This window comes from Equus asinus, chromosome 22 (assembly GCF_041296235.1).
Source record: "Equus asinus isolate D_3611 breed Donkey chromosome 22, EquAss-T2T_v2, whole genome shotgun sequence".
NCBI lineage: Eukaryota > Metazoa > Chordata > Mammalia > Perissodactyla > Equidae > Equus > Equus asinus.
In genome coordinates this window covers 52697100-52716883 of record NC_091811.1, presented here as the reverse complement: position 1 = coordinate 52716883, position 19784 = coordinate 52697100, and the positions used below count along the sequence as shown (strand labels likewise).

At 42.7% G+C, this 19784-nt stretch overlaps 1 protein-coding gene across 12 annotated transcripts in view; it reads left to right on the top strand.

Moving 5' to 3' along the window:
- The first annotated feature begins 13720 nt into the window (after nucleotides 1-13720).
- The window catches only part of SLC11A2 (solute carrier family 11 member 2), a 45822-nt gene continuing 39758 nt past the window's right edge, over nucleotides 13721-19784 (top strand). For 2 of the 12 annotated variants that reach the window (XM_070495190.1, XM_070495188.1), the window contains exons 1-2: nucleotides 15761-17993; nucleotides 19389-19447. Coding sequence is in view for 5 of the 12 variants with exons in the window: in XM_044755928.2 (XP_044611863.1) it covers nucleotides 15355-15502 (148 nt within the window). In the remaining 7 variants the exon portion in view is untranslated. The other 10 variants (XM_044755932.2, XM_014847394.3, XM_070495189.1 and 7 more) reach the window with 8 other exon arrangements.

The following is a 19784-nucleotide window of genomic DNA, read 5'->3' as shown; positions in this document are numbered from 1 at the left end:
TGTGAAGATCCAATGAGAAAATGGGTGTGAAAGCTCCACATCTGTATAACGCTTTATATTAGCCTAGGCTGTACCTATAGGTTGTACGCTCACACAGTCAGAGGAAAAGTTCTGTAACTGGGTGGATCTCTGAGCGTTAGGTAAATGGGGTGGGTGCAATCAAAGTTGACTAAAACATGATCTCCATCTTTAGGCAATTTCTAAGTCCTCTCAACTACTATGCATTTCTCAAGAACGTTCAGCTGTAAAATTCTAGAACAGTCCTGGAAAGAAGGCTGTCTATGCTAGGAAACATTGGCCTTTCAGTTCTATTATAGGCCAAGCAACTTTATGCCCCTGGGCTTTTTTTTTATTTTTTTTCCCCCCAAAGATTGGCACCTAGGCTAACAACTGTTGCCAATCTTCCTTTTTTTTTTTTTAAGGATTGGCACCTGGGCTAACAACTGTTGCCAATCTTTTTTTTTTTTCTGCTTTATTTCCCAAACCCCCCTGGTACATAGTTGTATATCTTAGTTGCAGGTCCTTCTAGTTGTGGGATGTGGGACGCCGCCTCAACGTGGCCTGATGAGCGGTGCCATGTCCGCGCCCAGGATCCGAACCTTGGGACGCCGCAGCAGAGTGCGCGAACTTAACCACTCAGCCACGGAGCCGGCCCCAATGCCCCTGGGCTTTTGCACCTGTTGCTCTTTGCTTGGAATTTCTTCCCTCCTTCCTCCTAGCTTGTCTTTCAGGTTCCAGCTGAAATGATGATAATGTCTAACGTTTATCCAGCAGGTACTGTGTGCCGTCATTGTTCTTAGTGCTTTACCAGTAGTGAATCATTTAATCCTCACTACAAATTCATGAGGTAGATGCTATTGTTTGCTCCAGTTTATGAGGAAAGTGAGGTTAAGTAACCTACTCAAGATATGAGTCAGGATTTGAATCCAGACGTATTGGCACGTGAATTACTGCTGCTGTGTATATAAACAGCACTGTTATAGGAGACTCTTTCTTAAGCCCACAGACTGAGGGTCTCCTGTTACCCGTCTTTCGTGGTTCTTAAAGTCATAATTAATTAGTTGTGGCATTATACATGTAATGACCTCTCCCTATGGGATTCTAAGCTCACTGTATTTCTAGTCCCTAGCACAGTGCCTGGCACACAAGAGGCATTCATTAAATATTTATTAAATGGGTAAACATATGCCTGAATATAAGATAATATTTTACCTCTTAAAACAGTTCCTCAGAAAGGAAGTTGCCTTATATTTTGTGTTCTTATAAAGTCTCCTATTATAGTCCATGAAATCTGATTTTTCTAAATATGATATTTTGTTTTGAATGAAAGTACTGTTTGGGGAAGATGAAGCCTGAAATAACCTCAGTTGATGCCAGTTTTGCAAGCTTATAGAGGTCACTGGATGGACTCACTTAAAAATACAAAAAGGAGGCAAAAAAAATTAACAGATTTAGTAAATGGTTCTGGACTTAGGAGCTCACAGTTGCAAGTGTTAAAAGTTGTTGCTAAGAAGCCTTTTAAAAAGCAACAGAAAGAGGTTATATTGTGGAGATCGGGAATATACAAGCATAGCATGAATTAGAAAAAAACAACTGTCCTCAAACAATTTAGATTTGTGTGAGGATGACATGATCTCCAAATGGGAGAGTTGACCATAGAAGTGACTTAAATGATGATGAAGGCACTGATAATTTGAATAAAATTGTGTTATAAGATCTGAATGAAAAGCATTATCTCTAAGTAAATATTTTATATATGATTTAAAATGTGTTTATGCTAAATATGCTAAATAATATTAGACAAATGGTCACAAATTAGTAACTATTTAAAATATACATTTGACCATTTTATATATATCAAGTTGACCAAAAACTATTTTTTTAGTTCTTCTTTTTGGGAAAACAAGGCATTACCTTATATTATATTTGGGCACATTTATTAAAATGTGCAATATATTCTATTAGGTGTTTTTTATTAGGTATTAGGGGACACAAAAATGGGCTGATATAAACTTGGCACATGTAGAGAACAAGAAGAAAACTAACTTGGCTGAAACAAATGGTTACATGTTAGGAATAGTTCATTTATTCAGTAATTCCACAATTATTGAGCATCTTCTCCAGGGCATGCATTGTTCTTCTTGCTTGGGGTAAACCAGATGTCTTACAGATAAAGATTCCAACCCTAGTATAGTTTACATTATAAAGTGATTGAAGGATATGTTTGGAACACTAAAGCGAGTCAGGATCCTCACATGTGGAGATTAGAGATCTGGATTTGATTTGAAAGCTTCTAGAGAATCAATGCATTTTGCCCGGGGGAATGACAAGATGAAGGTGATGTTTTGTAAAGATTAGTCTAGAGTTGTATCCAGGATGGATTACAGCGGGAAGAGGCTGGAGGTTAAGGATATCAATAAGGTTATTATAAGGATGTGGACAAGAGATAGTGAGGAACAGCCAAACTGCCCCAAAATGATGACCCAGATTTGTGGTGCAGTAAGATTAAGTGGTCCCAGATTTGTGGTGCAATAAATGAGAACAAGATTTGAGCGCCCCAAAGTCATCTGTCATTTAGCTTGTCATCAGCATTTGCTATTCCTTCAGCAACATTTGAGGAACTGCTCTGTAGCCATTCTGTTAGCTTCCAGGAAAATAAAGGCAAATGAGAGGCAGGCTTTTCCCTCAAAAAGCTCAGAGGTTTAGTAGAGAAGATTGACATTCAAAAATAATTGTGCTATCATGTGATAGGTGCTGTAACAGAGAAATGTCCAAGGTACAGTGAGAGTTTAAACAAGGAGTAGTAAATCGATAAATTCTGGTGGTGGTGATGGTGGTGGGTGTCCAGATGAAGAGAAGTCAGGTTTGAACTAGCTCGTGAAGGATAGATTAGAGACTGACTGGCAAGTACTAGGAGGAAGGTCTTTCTGGGAAGAGGGAACATCATGTGCACAGATAGGAGAGGCTGAAACTTCAGGGAAAAATAAATTTTTTTTTTGCTAGTAGAGATAACAACTGCAGGGATTTGCTATCTTTAGATACTAATTCATTGAGTTCCACAGGCTGGTTTGGCACAGGTTACTCTTCCCAAGGCACTGAATAAAACAATCCCAGGATGAAAGAATTTTAATAACCAATGGTTAATACAATTTTATGATGCTCTCTCAGAATTCTGAGCAAGATTAAAACTTCTTAATTGCATTTCTTTTTTCTTCTGTGTTAAAAATGTTTTAAAAGGAAAAGAATAAAAAGTACTGTGTCATCTATGTATCCACCAGCCAAAATGAATAAATAGAATCATACCTATTTTCTCCCAAGTCCCGTTTCCTTTTCTTTCTTTAGGTATCCCCTTTATTATCAGTCCACTTTTAATAATTTGAATATATATATATGGAGATGTATATATAACAGTTTATATATAAACAAATAGTATATGGTATGTTTTAATGTTTTAAAATTCATATAATTGGTTCCATGTGGCATTTAGTTTTCTGTTTTGCTTCCCTCAAATTTGTTTTCAAAATTCATCCATGTAGACCAAGTTCATTAATTGTAGCCGCTGTGTGGTGTTCCATCACATGAATACACTCCAATTTATCTGTTTGCTACTGATAGACATTTACGTTGCTTTCAGTGTTTCATTATTATAAACACTACCTTGCAGGGAACATCCTGGGATGTGTCTCCTTGTTCTTATGTATGAGAGTTTCTCTTAAGCAGTGTTTTCAGAGTGTTTTTTTTTAAACCGTAACTCGTAATAAGAAATTCATATATGTTCATAATTCATCAGTTCATATATGAAATAAAAGTTTAACAAAATAATACCTACTTTTGCTATATGCACTCTATTTCCTATTCTATTTCATTTTTGTAAAATGCTGGGCATGACCCTCTAAATTGACTTCCTGGCCCACTAATGAACTGAAAAACACTGCTCCAAGGCAGTAGGCTTTCTGGATCAAAGGATATGTGCATTTTCAACTTGAGTACATTTTGTCAAGTTGCTCTCCAAAGTAGCTGTGTCAGTTTTACAGGATATGAGAGTCCGAGTTTCTCCATAGCCTCGCCAACACATAAAATGGTCAGATTTTTTAATTATGTATATATGTATACAGTAGATGTGAAATGAATCTCATTGTCAGTTAATTTTGCATTTTCCGCATTACTAGAGTAGATTTTTGTATGTATTATTGGTTATTTGAATTTCTTCTTCTGATAATTGTCTATTTATACCTTTTGTCCATTTTTCTGTTAGGTGGTTTATCTTCTTTATTATTATTTTTGGTTTGTAGGGAGTCCTTTACAGATGCTGGATACCAATTTTTTTCTCATATGCATGTTTGTGGCAGATATCTTCTCCCTGTTTCCCCATCTGTTTACTTGTATTTTAACCTCATTTAAAATGTCTGTTATGGAGTTTTTAATGTTTGTTATAGTCAATTTTATCAAAATTGTTCATTATGACTTCTGCTTTTTCATAATTTGATTTAAGAAACTCTGTCAAGATCATAGAGATATGCTGTATTTTTTCAGATAATTTTGAAGGTTTTGTTTTACAACTTTAGGTCTTTAATTCATCTGGAGTTTATTTTGCCTATTTCTTTTCTGTCTTCTGGAACTTCTGGGGCTCACACTCTGAGTCTTCACCACATTTCTTTCTCACTCTAGTAATTATCTTTGGCACTCAAGGCATTTTACCTCCTCCCTCAAGTCTTTCTCGTAGAAATAACAGAATGAGACTATATCCGAGGCCCCAGCCTTAGAAAGCAGCTCTTTGAAGTCTTGTAAAGGAGAAGCAAGCAGCAAAGATGAGGTGAAGGGAGTCATCGGGAGGAATCTCTGCAGAAGACAATGTGCAAGGGTGGTTCTTTCTCCTTCACACCAGGAACTTAAGGATTCTGGAAGAAGAACTATGCTTGTGGGGAGAAAAAAGCGTGTCTCAGAGGGCTGGCTCTGAAAGGAAGTGTAGACTCCTGACAGGATCCTTACATCCTACTCTTACAGCACTCCACACCTCCTTTCTTACTTAACCTCTCTTTCCTACCTGCGAGCCCTGTGAGCTTTTTCTGTCTTGCACTAGAAAATTGCAAAACTGAGGCATGTAGAGTCACACGGAAGTTGTTGGTGAATCTAAGATTAGAACCCAGGGCTCCTGACCATCAAACTGAAAGCTTTCAGGGGAGTCCAGCTGAAACCAATTTGTGAGAGATGATGACTTGTGAGTGAGGAGGTTAGCATTTCCAGAGGAGCCGTGTTCCAAAGTTACAAGAAGCCGCCTTTGATTTCTAGTGTAATCATTGCAGTCATAATCATCATCAAACAGCCTTTATCAGTGCCTGCTTGTAATGGGCAGTTAAGGTAGAACATGATCTAAGAATGTTCACACTCAGTGAAAATTAATATAAACAGATAAGCAAAGGACATACCCGTAGGACAATAAAAAAAGGTAGACCAATCTAGCTACTGTGGACAGCAAAGCATTAACATTAAACACGTCAGAAGTCAGGGCAAATCATGGATAAGGGCATCACTGGGTGAAGAGCAGAGCCCAGTGGGGATTGGTTATAGGGGTTCTAAGTTCAGGGAAACTGCCGCCGATTAGGGAGGGTGGGTCTCTTGCTTTCTGACTTTTCTCACTCCCTTCCACCCTCCACAGACATGCCCCACCCCAAGCTTTTCCTCTTCCAGGCAACATAACCCTTGCTAAGGCCTGAGATCAGAGGAATTTTTACTTTGTGTTAGTCCTTGGCCCTGAATAGGGGGACCTTTACCCAGCATCAGCAGGAACCACCCTCCGGAGCCACTTTGTGCTGCCTGGCACGTCCACAGCAATTAGAGCAAAAGGACAGAGGTAAGAAGACTCCTGGAGGGAAGTGCTCCCCACCCAGCTTTGGCGGGTCACCGAGATCTCTCCCACCAGACTGATAGTCACTGTAGTGCATGGTTCATTGTTCCTCCCACACCAGTTACTGAGCTTCCCCTGGGTTCAATTTCTATGGGAAGAAAGAAGCCCCTGCTCGAGGTCCTCTCAGTCCAGCACATTTACACATTCAGCAAGATTCATAAATGTCTTACCTAGCTGAATCAATAATAGAAAGACTTCAAGGGTTTTGCAGTTTAATATCACTGTCAAAATCACTGTCATCACTGTCATATGTTTAAATGTAGGAAAACAAAGGATTAATATGTCCGCATACACATGCAAATGTACATATTAATAAACGCACATGTATTCTCCAGGGGGGAGATGCTGGCCCCGTCTCAGGTGTTCACACCTGCTCTTCCCTCTGCCTGGAAGTTCTTCCCCAGAGAGCTATTCACGTGACTTGCTCTCTCACTTCAGTCAGATTTATGCTTTGGGTCACCAATTGAGGTCTTCCCTAACTGTCCCTTCTGAGATCGTCCTTATCTCTGGCTCCTGCTGCCTCTTACCTTGCTTTTTATATTAATTTTTTAGTAGAATTTATCACTCCCTGACATAGACTTATTGACTTGTTTCTTTATTATTTGTCTCCCCAACAGAACATACGTTCTCTGAGAGCAGGAACTTTCTATGTCTTAATCATTGCTATATTCCAGTACGTAAAAGAGTAGCTGGCACATAGTGGATCCTCAATGCTGTATTTATTAAATGAGTGAAATGAAGTGGAACAAACGTAGGTGTTTGTGTGTCTTTTCTAATGTTGTGTGATGAAGTTAAACGGAAGAGACCAAGAAGTCTTTCTAAAGTAATCCTATTCAGCTTTAGACACTTGGTCATTCGGAACCTCTGACCCCATCCCTTGAGATTCCCCCACCAACCTCTTTTTCAGTCCAGGTGACTCAGGGAGGGCTGACCACACCACCTAGCTCCAGGGGTCATCTTGTGTCCCAGGCATCCCTGGGCACGGTTTTGGTTTGGGACTGGGCTCATGACCCAAGCTAGGTATCAGACAGCACCCTCCCTGAGACTTCCACTGGAACGCTAAGAGATACTCTACCGGCTAGCTGCGAGGATCACGTCAGCCCGGGGCAGATGGTGGTCGTCGATCCACCATGCAGGGAGAACCTGCCAGAGAATAAACCTGGGACTGAAGCAGAGCCCCGAGTGAGAGAGAGAAAGAAAGAGACAGGTGGACAGCGGCTTGGTGATATTATCTGAGTGCCCAGAGCTAGCTGTACCATTGGGTTCCTCAGTTATGTGAGTGCTTCAGTTCCCTTTGAGCACAACCAGTCTGAACTGGGTTTCTATCACTGGCAATCAAAAAATAAAAAAACGCAAAATCGTGCCTAATGCACATTCAGCTGTATAATTTATACTACATCAGTTTTTCACCAGTTTACTGAATGACACATGCAGGTTTTGTTTTGTCTTTTTTTAAGATTTTATTTTTCCTTTTTCTCCCAAAGTCCCCCGGTACACAGTTGTGTATTTTTAGTTGTGGGTCCTTCTAGTTGTGGCATGTGGGACGCTGCCTCAGCGTGGTTTGATGAGCGGTGCCATGTCTGCGCCCAAGATTCAAACCAGTGAAACCCTGGGCCGCTGCAGCGGAGTGCATGAACTTAACCACTCGGCCACGGGGCCAGCCCCGACACATGCGGGTTTTTACATAAAACTTTTGGACATTTTTATAGTTTACGAAATAATCTTGTATATATGTATCAGTTAATTTTAACACAATTATGTGAGGTAAGGCATATGTTATTCTTTTAGTTGCTTAGAGTGAAGCTTAGAGAAATCAAGCAATTTATCCAACCTCACACAGCTAATAAATAGCACAGCTGGAATTCTAATGTAGGTCTTCTGGCTCTAAATCCAAAGCCTGTTGTATGGCTCTCCAATGCTTTCTTAAGTGTTTATAGAGTTTCCTCGTGAATTTATTTTTTGTCTCCCTTAATGGAAGAGAAGCTCACTTGAAGACGACTGTGCTGTTTGCCTTGAGTCTTTTAATTATACAGCTTCCTGGAATGAGTGGGTCTCAGAGTAGATGGTTGGCTCTCACTGACTGTAAGGTTAGAGTTTGCCAGATCTGCTTTCTCTCATCAAGGAGCTTGTAATCAGCTGACTGAAATAATGCATATGTATTACAGTAGTATTTTTCCACCTTTTTTGACTGATATACAGTAAGAAATATATTTTACATAAGCCCAGTATACACACACATACACACACGTTAGTAAAATAAAGTTTCACAAAACATTATCTACTTTAGTACTTATGATATTACTTCTCTGATATTTCCTATTCCATTTTTTAAAAATTCTGATTGTGGGGACTGGCCCCGTGGCTGAGTGGTTAAGTTCGCACTCCACTGCAGGTGGCCCAGTGTTTCGTTGGCTCAAATCCTGGGCATGGACATGGCACTGCTCATCAAACCACACTGAGGCAGCATCCCACATGCCACAACTAGAAGGACCCACAATGAAGAATATACAACTATGTACCAGGGGGCTTTGGGGAGAAAAAGGAAAAAATAAAAATCTTAAAAAAAAAAAATTCTGATTGTGACCCACTAAATTGATTTCATAATCCAATAATGCATTGAGACCCGGTTTGAAAAGCACTGTTATGGGTCACATATATGTAAAGTCAAATCCAAGGCAAAGTTCAATATCACAGATGTTTACTGAGTGCTAGTGATGTGCTAAGCATATTGCTAGGTGTAGTGAATGATATAAAAATAATGTATAGCTATCTTTATGAAGCTTACAATCTAGTGACAGGAATTAGAGAATAAACTCAAATAATTAATGAAAGGAAAAATACTTGCCCAAAAAAACCCACAATGATTCAGGAGCAGAAGAGGTCACAGCCTGTGAGAATCAGGAAAGGCTTTAAGGAGCTGGCAGCCTTTGAGTTAGATCTTGAAAAATAGACAGGATTTCAATACTAGAAGTGTGAGTGGAGGTAACAGCAGGAGCCAAGGCACAGGGTCAGGCAAGCCCAGGGTGTATTTGGGGAAGAGAGAATATGAAATTCAACTGAGATGAAGGGTTTAAATGGTGGAGAGGGGGGAGATGAGGTGGAAAGAAGGCTAGAACCATGGTGTGGAGAATCTCGGATGTGAGAGGAAAAGTCTATTCTGTATTTAAATGTGATAATATGTGTAAAACATCCCCCATATGACATGAAGTAGGCACTCAATGTGAGCTCCCTTCCACTTCCTTCTCCTTTGCTCTGTAGGCAACAGGGAGCCACTGGAAGTTTCTAGGTAGGGAGGAGAAATGATCAGATTGATTAGGGGGATATTGAGGTCAGAGCAGTGGAGGCCTAAGCAGGAAAGTGGCAGTTGAAATACAAAGAAGGCGACTATTGACCTTGTGCAGGTAGACAATAGCAATTGGCATTATTTGATGTGAGGGAGGATGAGGAATCTATGATGACTTACAGTTTTTTTTTTTTTTTAAGGATTGGCACCTGGGCTAACAACTGTTGCCAATCTTTTTTATTTTTTTCCTGCTTTATCTCCCCAAACTCCCCCTGTACACAGTTGTATATCTTAGTTGCCCGTCCTTCTAGCTGTGGGATGTGGGACGCTGCCTCAATGTGGCCTGACGAGTGGTGCCATGTCCACGCCAAGATCCGAACCCTGGGCCGCCGCAGCCGAGCACGCGAACTTAACCACTCGGCCACGGAGCTGGCCCTGTGACTTCCAGTTTTTAAGTCCCAGAAACTGGAAACAATAGGGAAATTGTAAGAACCAGCTGGTTTGAGTAGAGAGGAGGATAGTTTGGGACATGGCAATGTTGACTTTCTAGCTGGACATCCAGGGAGAAAGTGAGAGGCAGTTGTAACTCAGGTCAAAAGGCTATAGAGAGTGGCCTTTAGGAATCATCATCAGGAAGGTGAAATGGTACCGGGGCTATGAAGGGATGCTGCCAGCGTTGGAGTCCTCCCTGAGGATACAGCAGTGAACAGGACAAAGTCCTGGCCCTCAAGGAGGGATACAGACAAACAGCGAAAACAATTCCATGGAATAGTGCTATGGGAAAGGGAAGACTACCATATATGTGTCATAGGACTACACACAAGACGTATCTCACTCAGACACTGGGATCCCAGAGGCTTTTTGGAGGCAGGAACATGTAAAGTGAGACAACAGTGGTGAGTAGGAGTTAGCTAGGTGAAGGATGGGCAGAGCAAGAATGTTCCAGCAGAGGCACAATATGTGAAAAGACGGAGGCAAAAGAGAACATTGGTGCATTTGGGGAATAAAAAGCATAGGAAGCATCCTTATGAGGTTGGTATCATACCCACTTCAGATAAAGAAGTGGAACACAAAGACTTAATAACTATTATCTAGAGTTTCCCAGCTGGCTGGACCTGGAATCCAGGTCTATTTTACCCTTAAAAGTTTCTTTCCGTTACTCCAACCTGTCCCGTGAATGTCTCTAATGCTGAGTGGGTTCCTAGTATTATTACATTGAAATTGCAGATTGTGCAGAATTAGAAGAGGACCAAGGATTGAATTTAAGGAATGCCTACTTTTAAGGAGTAGGAGGAAGAAAAGCAGCAATTGAAGGAAGTAGGGAAAGAGCAATTCAAATAGGAGAACTACCCAGAGGGTGCAGTATGACAGAAGCCAAAAAAAGACAGTTGTAAGAGGAAAGGTATAACATTTCAAATATGGATAATGTTGAAAAGTTAGTGGGTTCTGATTGTAGATGGCCAATGATGATCACATTTAGCTAACAAGAAAGTAATTCCTAGGGTGGATAACAAAGGGTGGAAAAAGAAATGAGTGTTAAGGAGGTGGAGTGAGTGCAGATCACTTTTTCAGAAACACTGATTTTCGGTTACGGGAAGAAGTAAGAAGGGAAGCTGACTCTGAGATGGAGGCCGTAGGTTTATTAGGAAGTGATCTTGGGATCAACACTAAGGAAGCCAGTCTGTGCAGAAATCAAGCTGTGATGCAGGACAAAGGTTCAGCCAACCTTCAAAGTTGTCCCTGCATTCTGTGAGTGAGATGAATCTTCATGTTCCTACATAGATCAGTCATTTGATGTGGGTTGCCTGAGAAAAGGGCCTGACATGACAGCAGAGGGCCATCTGCCAGCAGCATTCGCACTCCAAACAGTGGGGGTAATAAGCCCTTCTTTCTCAAAGGGGGTCCTGCCTGTGCATTCCAGCATTTATCACAGGAATAGCTTACAAAGCTAGCAGAGTCAGGGGAGGAATATTTTTAGGATAGATAAGACTCAACTTTGGAAAGAGATACATAAATAAAAACAGACATATCCTAATTATTATTCTTTATTGCCTGACAACGATGACATATTAAAAAATGGGATAATACATTTATGGAACACCTCCTATATAGCTGCCCTTTGTTAGCACCAGGTGTACAAAGATAAGATAATCTCCCCTATGGCGAAACTCAGAATTTAGTGGGAGAAGAAAGCATTATTTTATTTGTGTTTGTATCTGTATCACCCAGCCTGTGCCTGGTATGTAGCAGGTTTTCAATAAATATATGCAGGCTGAGTTAGTGCTAGAGCACAGTAATAAGTGCTTGGGTAGCCCTAGAATGTAGGGCTAATGCTGCCTGGAGGCGTCATGGAATGCATCACAGAAGGGGATATTTTAAGGGAAACTTGAACAATAATAATAAAAATGAAGCGTTTCCCAGGTAAGGAAGAGGAGGGGTGGGAGGACTTAATTCCAGGCACTTGTTTCAGAAAAAACAAAAGCATGAAAAAGAATACTTGAAGAGGGGCCGGGCCGGTGGTGCAGAGGTTAAGTTCACACCTTCTGCTTCTCGGCAGCCCGGGGTTTGCCGGTTTGTATCCCGGGTGCGGACATGGCACCACTTGGCAAAAGCCATGCTGTGGTAGAAGTCCCATGTATAAAGTAGAGAAAGATGGGCCTGGATGTGAGCTCAGGGCCAGTCTTCCTCAGCAAAAAGAGGAGGACTGGCAGTAGTTAGGTCAGGGCTAATCTTCCTCAAAAAAAAAAAAAATTTAAAAAGAATACTTGAATAGTGGACAGAAGGAAAGCATGGAAGGAAAAGCCTCCTAGTTAAATAAACGGCATACATGGTACAGATATGCATTAACATCTATTCAGAAATGAGTTGGCTATTGTGGTAACGTGGAATGTTCAGTGCATTTACATCAATAGGATTTTATGAAAGAGATCATTTTCAAGCTAGATTTGAATGGAAGGGAATTGGTTTAGGTGTACAACATGGAGGCAGTACGGGATGGTAGTTGAGTGCTAGTTCTTGGATCTAACAGGTTTGTGTTCAAAGCCTGGGTCTACTTAACCTTCCTAAGACTCAGGTTCCTAATCTGCAAAATTAGGTTCCTAATTTCCTGTCTCACAAATTTACTGTGAGGATTAATTCATGTTTGTGATGTGTTAAATACAGTGTTTGACACACAATAAGAATTAGACTAAAGTTGTCAGTTACTATAAGTGAGAACTGGGGACCTAGAAGGCAAGAGGGGAGTGTGTATATTGGGAGAAATTGCTGAGTAAAAGAAACAGTGGGATTATGGTAGAGTCTCATTGTAAAATCCATTCCTATTTTTGGAATTCCTAAACTAAAATAGGGCTTTTTCCTCCAAAACTTTAAGTCATGGATGACTTCATATGTACTTCTATTTTCCCTTGAGGGAGAACAAATTGGCACCCAACCGGATCTAAGGCAGCTTTGCCTTAGGGAACTTGACTGATGTAGACCAAGGACAAGGAGAGAGATCAGGTTGTAACCATATGACTTTTAGTGCTTGAGGGATCTTCATGTGGGGTCCAGGGCAAAAGATCCACAGTTCCTGCTACTGCCTGTGTATGTAGGAGCCAGAGTCCCTTGCTAGAAGCCTACTTTGACTCATATGAATTGATTACTGCTTTTCTTACTTTTCCATTCTATCTGTCACACTGATTTGCATATGTTTTTATGGTACTAAGCAGATTTTCTTTAAAACTACCAGTAAATTTCCTGAAGCCAGCAACTGCTTCCTTCCAGTGTCCTACCCCATTCTCCTCACCCCACCCCAACGCCTCTCCTTTCCTGGCTTTGCCTCCAGCTGGTCTACTAAACTATTTGCCTGAGGCAAATTCCCCCATTCTTTAATTTCCACTCGGCCAGATTGAGAAATTCTGGGCTTGCTCTGGACTGTTTATAGTCTCAGGGTGTTTTTTGGTCTTTTTTGTTGTTGTCTTTTCCATCAGGCACTGAGTCCTGGGTTTGCATGGCTTTGTTGTCTGCCTGTGAATCACTGATTGACCAGGCTGATGCCAGCGGGTCCTTCCGATCCCAAAGGACAGACCAGGCGGCACTTTCAATCATACTCTGAGACTCCTCATAATTGCATTGGTGCTGCACGTACCTATCTGGAAAATAATTGTGGACTGTCAGGCTTGGGGTTAATTGGTTTCGGCTCACGTCTCAGGGGAGCAGAGTCCTAGTACACAAGCAGCCCTGGTACAAGTGCCCGAACCGGTTTCACTCCAACAGGAGTGGCTTCCTGAAGAAAAGCAATTGCTTTTACTCTACCCCTTTCATCCACTGGCAGTCACAGGCCAGCCTCCAGCTCCTGCCAAAAGGGACACAGATGAAATCTGAGAACAAACGTTTTCAAACTCAACTGTTCATTAATATCCAGGAGTGGCAGATATGCGATGCTTCCCTTTTCGAGGCAGGTCAAAGATGAAATTTGATTATGCTTTGAAGGGTGTGGTTTTGCCTTTTGAAATTCCCTGCTGCGTCGTTACCAATGTCTTATCCAGAGGAATTTAAAGTGTCCTTATCTAACCAAGGGAGGCGCACTTGTCTGCATATATAGAGACAAGAGCCGGCATTGGGAAAAGTCAAACCATTCTGCAAGATGAAGAAGCAGCTTAAGACAGAGGCAGCTCCACACTGTGAGCTAAGTAAGTAGCCGGCAAGTTAGCAACAGCTCAGAGAAGTTGCCCAGCTGAGCAGACCTGGAAGGGCCACAGGAATGGCTCCAGCCCTTTTGTTTTCTAGTTGCAGCAGAGGTTTCCAAAGGAAAGCTTCTGGTCTGGAGGGACTTCATCAAGCCTTTCTGAAACTCCCCGGATGTGTTATAGAGATTCTCAGAACTAACTTGTACATTTTCTTTTCTCTCCAGGAGAAATTGTCTATAGAAACCAGCCTGTACCAGATAACTGATGATGCCCGGCCCAGTTTTTTTGGTCCCTGAGTCTGTTTTTATTTTGTACTTTATTTGGATTTTCCTTTTTGCAGTTCACTCTGCTTTTCTCCTCTCTTGGACTCTTTTCCCAACTAATAAAATTTTCTCCTAGCAGTTTTTACTTGAAGAAAGAAGTTGGAGGGGTTTATGCTTTTCCTCTCTAGGCCTAAGATTTGGTAGATAAGCTTCATTATCTTTAATGTAAGCGGTAGGGGGGTCTAAGAATGTTTCTGGTTGCGCTAAATGACACTCCAGAAAATTAGGGCAGTTTGACCATTTATTTTCTCCCCTCTAAAGCACCACTAGTCTGGCCGTCATCTTCAGAGAAAGATTGGGGTGTGAGGTTAGGCTGGGGATGGAGTGGGGGTTGCTTATGGGCAGGTGGAGATAAAGCTCTGGGAAGAAGCGAGGCAGCTGTGTAGGATGGGGGAAACCATTCATTACTGAGGCTTGGGAGCAGGGCATCCGAGGCGGTCGAACTGGCTGCACTAGCTGGTGTTTCGCGGCGTTCCTCCCAGGTGTGGGACGCTCTTGGTGGGGCAGCAGATATTATGATGTAGCTCTGGGGGACAGAAGAAATGGTCCTGCCGGGTGGCTATGCTTTATAAGGTGGAGCTGTACCTCGGAAAGCCAGGTCTCCAGAAAAAAGGGGTTTAACTGCCAGTACCTGACGGACTAGACAGGAAATTTATCTGTTCCCGGGCTGCCCGAGCGGGAGCCTCCAAAGCCACGCTCTGTGGGTTGGACCAGCACAAGCCCGCACCTTCAGTACGCAGGTCCCGCAGGGGCCGCCGGGGCCCCGCCTCCTGGCTGACCTCGGGGTGGGCGGAGCCTCGGGCCACGCTGTCAGCTGGCCACGCGCGCCGGCCGCCTCGGGAATACGGGGAATCCAGCCAATAGGAATGTGCGGCTGCAGTCCTGTCGGCCAATCGCGGGGCGTTTTGGGGGTTGGCCGGCTTGGCGCTGGCTCCAGGGCTATGGAGCCGCTGGCGCGGGGGCAGCCTGTCAGGTGGTGGCGGAGCGGGTAAGGTGAGGGGCAGACGAGGTCAGGGGTCACGCGGGCGCTCCGCTCACCCCGGGCGGGTGGGGAGGACGCAGGGTGGCTCGGGGGCGGGCCTGGGAGCAGGCTCCGGGGCCAGTGTGGGGCACGGAGGGCCGTGCGGGGCTGCGAGGGGCGGTGCGGACAGGGAAGGCCTCAGGCGCGGGGTCCAGATGGAGCCGCATTGTTCGAAGGAAGCCCGAGAGTCAGGCGCCGGGGGTGGCGGCGAAGGCCAGAGGTCGCAGGGACCTGGCCCCTTCCCTGCCGCGGCCTCGGAGAAATGGCTGAACCCCCTGCTGGACCCGCGGCGGAGGCCGATGGGCAAGTGGCAAGTTCCCCGCTGCCGCCTTCGTACCTGCCGAGCGCCTGGCCCCGTCCGGCCCCTGGGCCTCCCGCTGCCTCACTTCAGCGGAAAAACGCCTTTTAGGGCAGCCGACGTCCATGGGGCGCCTTCTGGTGAAGGGCCGGGCGGGCGGCCGAGTGCTTGCGTGTGGGTTGGTTTTAGGGTTTTTTGTGCAGCTGGCCGGCCCGGGGCACGTCGGTCGGGCCCTTATGGCACACGGTATGTGAGCGGGGTGGACGCTCTCCGGCTGCTCGCTTTCCTGTGTCCTTTCCTTTAAAGTTGTCGCTTACTTTTCAATATCCCGCCTTTGGATTCCTTTTCACTTTCAGTTTTCCCAAATACCCTACCTCATGTGACTGTTTCCAAGGGCGTCATTAGAGGAGACGTTGGGGAACCTGGGCTTGTGTTTTCCTTCCTGAGATGAAGATACCCTCATATTGTCCACTGCTTCCAAGGGAGTGTTAGGAAGTTAAAGGAATGTGACATCTCTTTAAAGGGGAAAGCAAAAGCAGAAATTATGTGGAAGGAGAGGCAAGCGGAATAGGTTTCCAGAAACTTTTGCTGGCCATAATTTTAGTGCATGTTGGTGAAACCAGGGGTTGCTATGTTTATGTTGACTCCTGTGGTATCTGAAGCCCAACCATTTGCACGACTTCTTGGTTTGTGTAAACCTTTGAGCAATTTGCTTGGCTTCTGTTTTTGCTTCTACATACTTAAATGGGGACTGATGATAATATCAATCTTATAGGGTTGTTGGTGAGTATGAAATGAGCTAATATATATAAAGTGCTTAGAACAGTTCCTGGCATGTAGAAGTTTTTATTATTACCTGCATATGCCTTCTTTCCCTTTGAAGATTCCAAATTAAAGAATTCTGACCTTATTACTTATCCTTTGCTCAGAATCCTATGAGCCTGTTGTTAATGAACCCTTAGGCCCATAGTTTTCATCCATGTCATTAAACCTTGATCTGAGGGTATAGTATAATTATGTGTGACTAGAGGCTTTTTGCTGGGTGTTTATTTTATCATTAAATAAGGTTGGAAATGATCATTGTACGTGGTCTTTTTTTTGAGGAAGATTAGCCCTGAGCTAACATCTGCCACCAATCCTACTCTTTTTGCTGAAGAAGACTGGCCCTGAGCTAACATCTGTGCCCATCTTTCTCTACTTTATATGTGGGACGCCTGCCACAGCATGGCTTGACAAGCAGTGTGTAGGTCCACACCCGGGATCCGGGTCACCAAACCCCGGGCCGCCAAAGTGGAAGGTGGGAACTTAACCTCTGTGCCACTGGGCTGACCCCACTTGATCTGTCTTTGATAGCTGTGTTGGATAAATGAAACTTGAGAACTTCTTTGGATATTTAGTTTTTCACTGGATAATATTTCATTTACAGTCCTGACCCAGGCACAGTTTGTTTTGGACCCCATACCAAAAAGGCCATGATTGCAGCATACTTGGTTTTTCATGTTTCCGGAATGGCTGTGGGACTTGGGAGGGGAATTTCTGGGCAGCCTGGCAGCATTTCTTGTTAATGAATGAGGAAGCTTGGTACTAATCTAATCTTATTCTGCTGTTAGGAAATCAGCAGTGGTTCCTTGGATTGCTCTGCAGAGCTGCTAAGCAGGCAGCTGTGGTTCAGTTTTGACTCAGTGAAGGTTAGAGGTTAGAGAATGGTATCCACAAAGTAGCATCTTTCCTGTTTGACTTTTTGTGCTTAGAACTTGAGTGGGTGCTGTGGAGTCAAAGACATCTTTATTCCCTGCCTCCTCACTATGTATATCAATACAAATGACTGGTTTATGCCCCTTCTGTGAGCTTAAAAGTCCCTCTCAAGTTCTCTTTGTGCTGTCTGGAGGGTTCTAATGGAAGACTTTTGTTTTCCAATTCTCCCCTTCCAAGGAATCTGCTATTTGTATACATAGCATTTTTGGGAACTAATCACAAAATGAGAAACTTTGAAGAACGTTGCCTATGCAGCAGTACGCTGGCACAATTTGGCTGTGGTACAGATGGTATAAGTTTATTTCTTTAACTTTGGAATAAGACAATGTAGTACTTCTATAGGATTGAAAGATGGATGTTGGCTTGGTGAGAGTGGAGGACAGTGTCTTTGTGAAACCTCTGTATTTGCGCTTGAATAAGGAGGAAAGGGAGTGACGTCTTTAAAAGGTTGAATGTTTGATGCAGAAAGGGAAGCCTTTTGCCCTAATATTTTTGTCATCTTTATTATTTGAGTCTCTGTGATTTGAATAAAATATTTTGAAAAAGAAGGCAGGGAGCATTTCAATGTGCAGAATATAAGCAGTTAGTAGACCTAAACCCTTGTCTCACTCATTGGATGCCATTTATTCTTTTGATAATTTAACAAACATATATTGAACATTAACATTTGTTGGCCCCTGGAGACATAAAAAGAAGAGCCCTCCAGGTATCATCAGGAATATCATGGATAAAATAAAACATGTATGTATTATAAACTATATTTTAATAAAATCAGAATGGAATATAAAAGTTGGCCAAGAATGATGAAAATATATTTATTGTCCAATTCCTTTCTCCTTTTAATTTAATTTACCCTTTTTTAGTATAAGAACCAAAGTTTCCAGTAAAAACTTAAATTAGGAAATTAGGGTTCTCAGTCTTAGTGCTTATCGCTAGTAGGTCAACTTGTATGGGTGATTTTATTTATTTCTTTGCTGAGGAAGATTCTCCCTGAGCTAACATTTGTTGCCAGTATTCCTCTGTTTTGAGTGTGAGCCTCTGTTAAAGCATGGCCATTGATAGACGAGTGGTGTGGGTCCTTGCCCTGGAACTGAACCCAGGCTGCCAAAGTGGAGCATGCCAAACTTAACTACCAGGCCACTGAGGCTGGCCCTTTGTATGGGTTATTTTTATTTGCTTTGGTCCCATTTATCACTGATAATCAAGTATCTGTGAAAACTCCTAGGTAATGAAAGGAGAAGGCTACTAGTTAATTATTAAAATTTTGACAGGCTCCAAAAAAGCAGAAGGAGGCATGTAGAAGGCTGGAGAATCTTGTAGTATGTGTCTGTCTTTACATATAATTTTTCTTTGCTTTAAGAAAAGAAACATTGAGAAAAATATGTACTTAAAATTGCTAAGCCCAGTCTACATCTGGAGGGGTGCTGGTATCTGGCATTGGAATAAATGAGTTGAATTTAACCTAATGATAATCATTCTTCGCATTTGCCAGAGAAAAGCGACTCAAGCAAGTATGAGGGCAAAACATTTTTTCTGAGTCAAGAAGTGGGTATAGACTGATTTAATAAACTCTTCTTATTTCAGTATAAAGAGGTCTTTGAAATTATTTGTAGAGCTTGGAGTTGTGTTCCAGGACAGAGGTGTCAGGCCAAGGGGCCAGGTTGGTTCCCTAAAGGGAAATGCACTGCTGAGGTTGGTCCCCTAAAGGGAAACTCACTGCTGTAAACTTCTGGTTAGGAGGAAATCAGAGGAAGCTCACTCTGTGAGAGTTGGGAGGAACGAAACCAAGCTATAGCCTCTAGGAGTAAGACTTTAGTGACCCTGATATGTAAGCGAGTAGTCAAGGAGGTTTGGAAGCTGGTTAAGCCTTAGAGCACTGAGCAGAGGAAATGAAGAGTTCTATTTAACAGGTATCAGGCCCTTCTAATTCTGAAGTCTCTGGTTGATGACTGATATTTTTGTCTAAAAGATCAGTCCTTCTTGACAGCCTGGCCGCATTTCTCCCAGCTGTTATCGTCTTTGACACCCAGGCAGCCAGTTTCATTATCGGCTGTATTCTGCCACCGCATATCTTACTCCCTCTCTCCTCTTCTTGCTGCTTAACATTTTCTCTTTTTCTTCTTTCTTTATCATTAGATGTTCTCAATGTTAGGTTTTTCTTTCAACTATAACGGATTCTCAGAAGTCCAACTCAGGTGAGAAACAGGAAACTTGATGTTGAGTTGAAATTGTGGTTCTCTGAGAGACTAAGTAAGATGTCTCCGATTTTGAGATTATTACTATGGCATCCAGAGTCAGTAAAACAAAGAACAGTCTAAGTTGGTATCTCAATGGCCATTGTGCCAGAGTGAGAGAGTGAGAGACATATGCACATGCAGAGGCCCTGATGTGTATTAAGCACATTGTACAATAGCAGTACTGTTCATACTTTATGAACTGGGCGTGCTTGTTTGGCTTTCAGTTGAAGACATTCTCACACTACCTGCTTAGGCAGGGAAGATTAGAGTTTTTAGGCCTTTTATTTTAAATGAA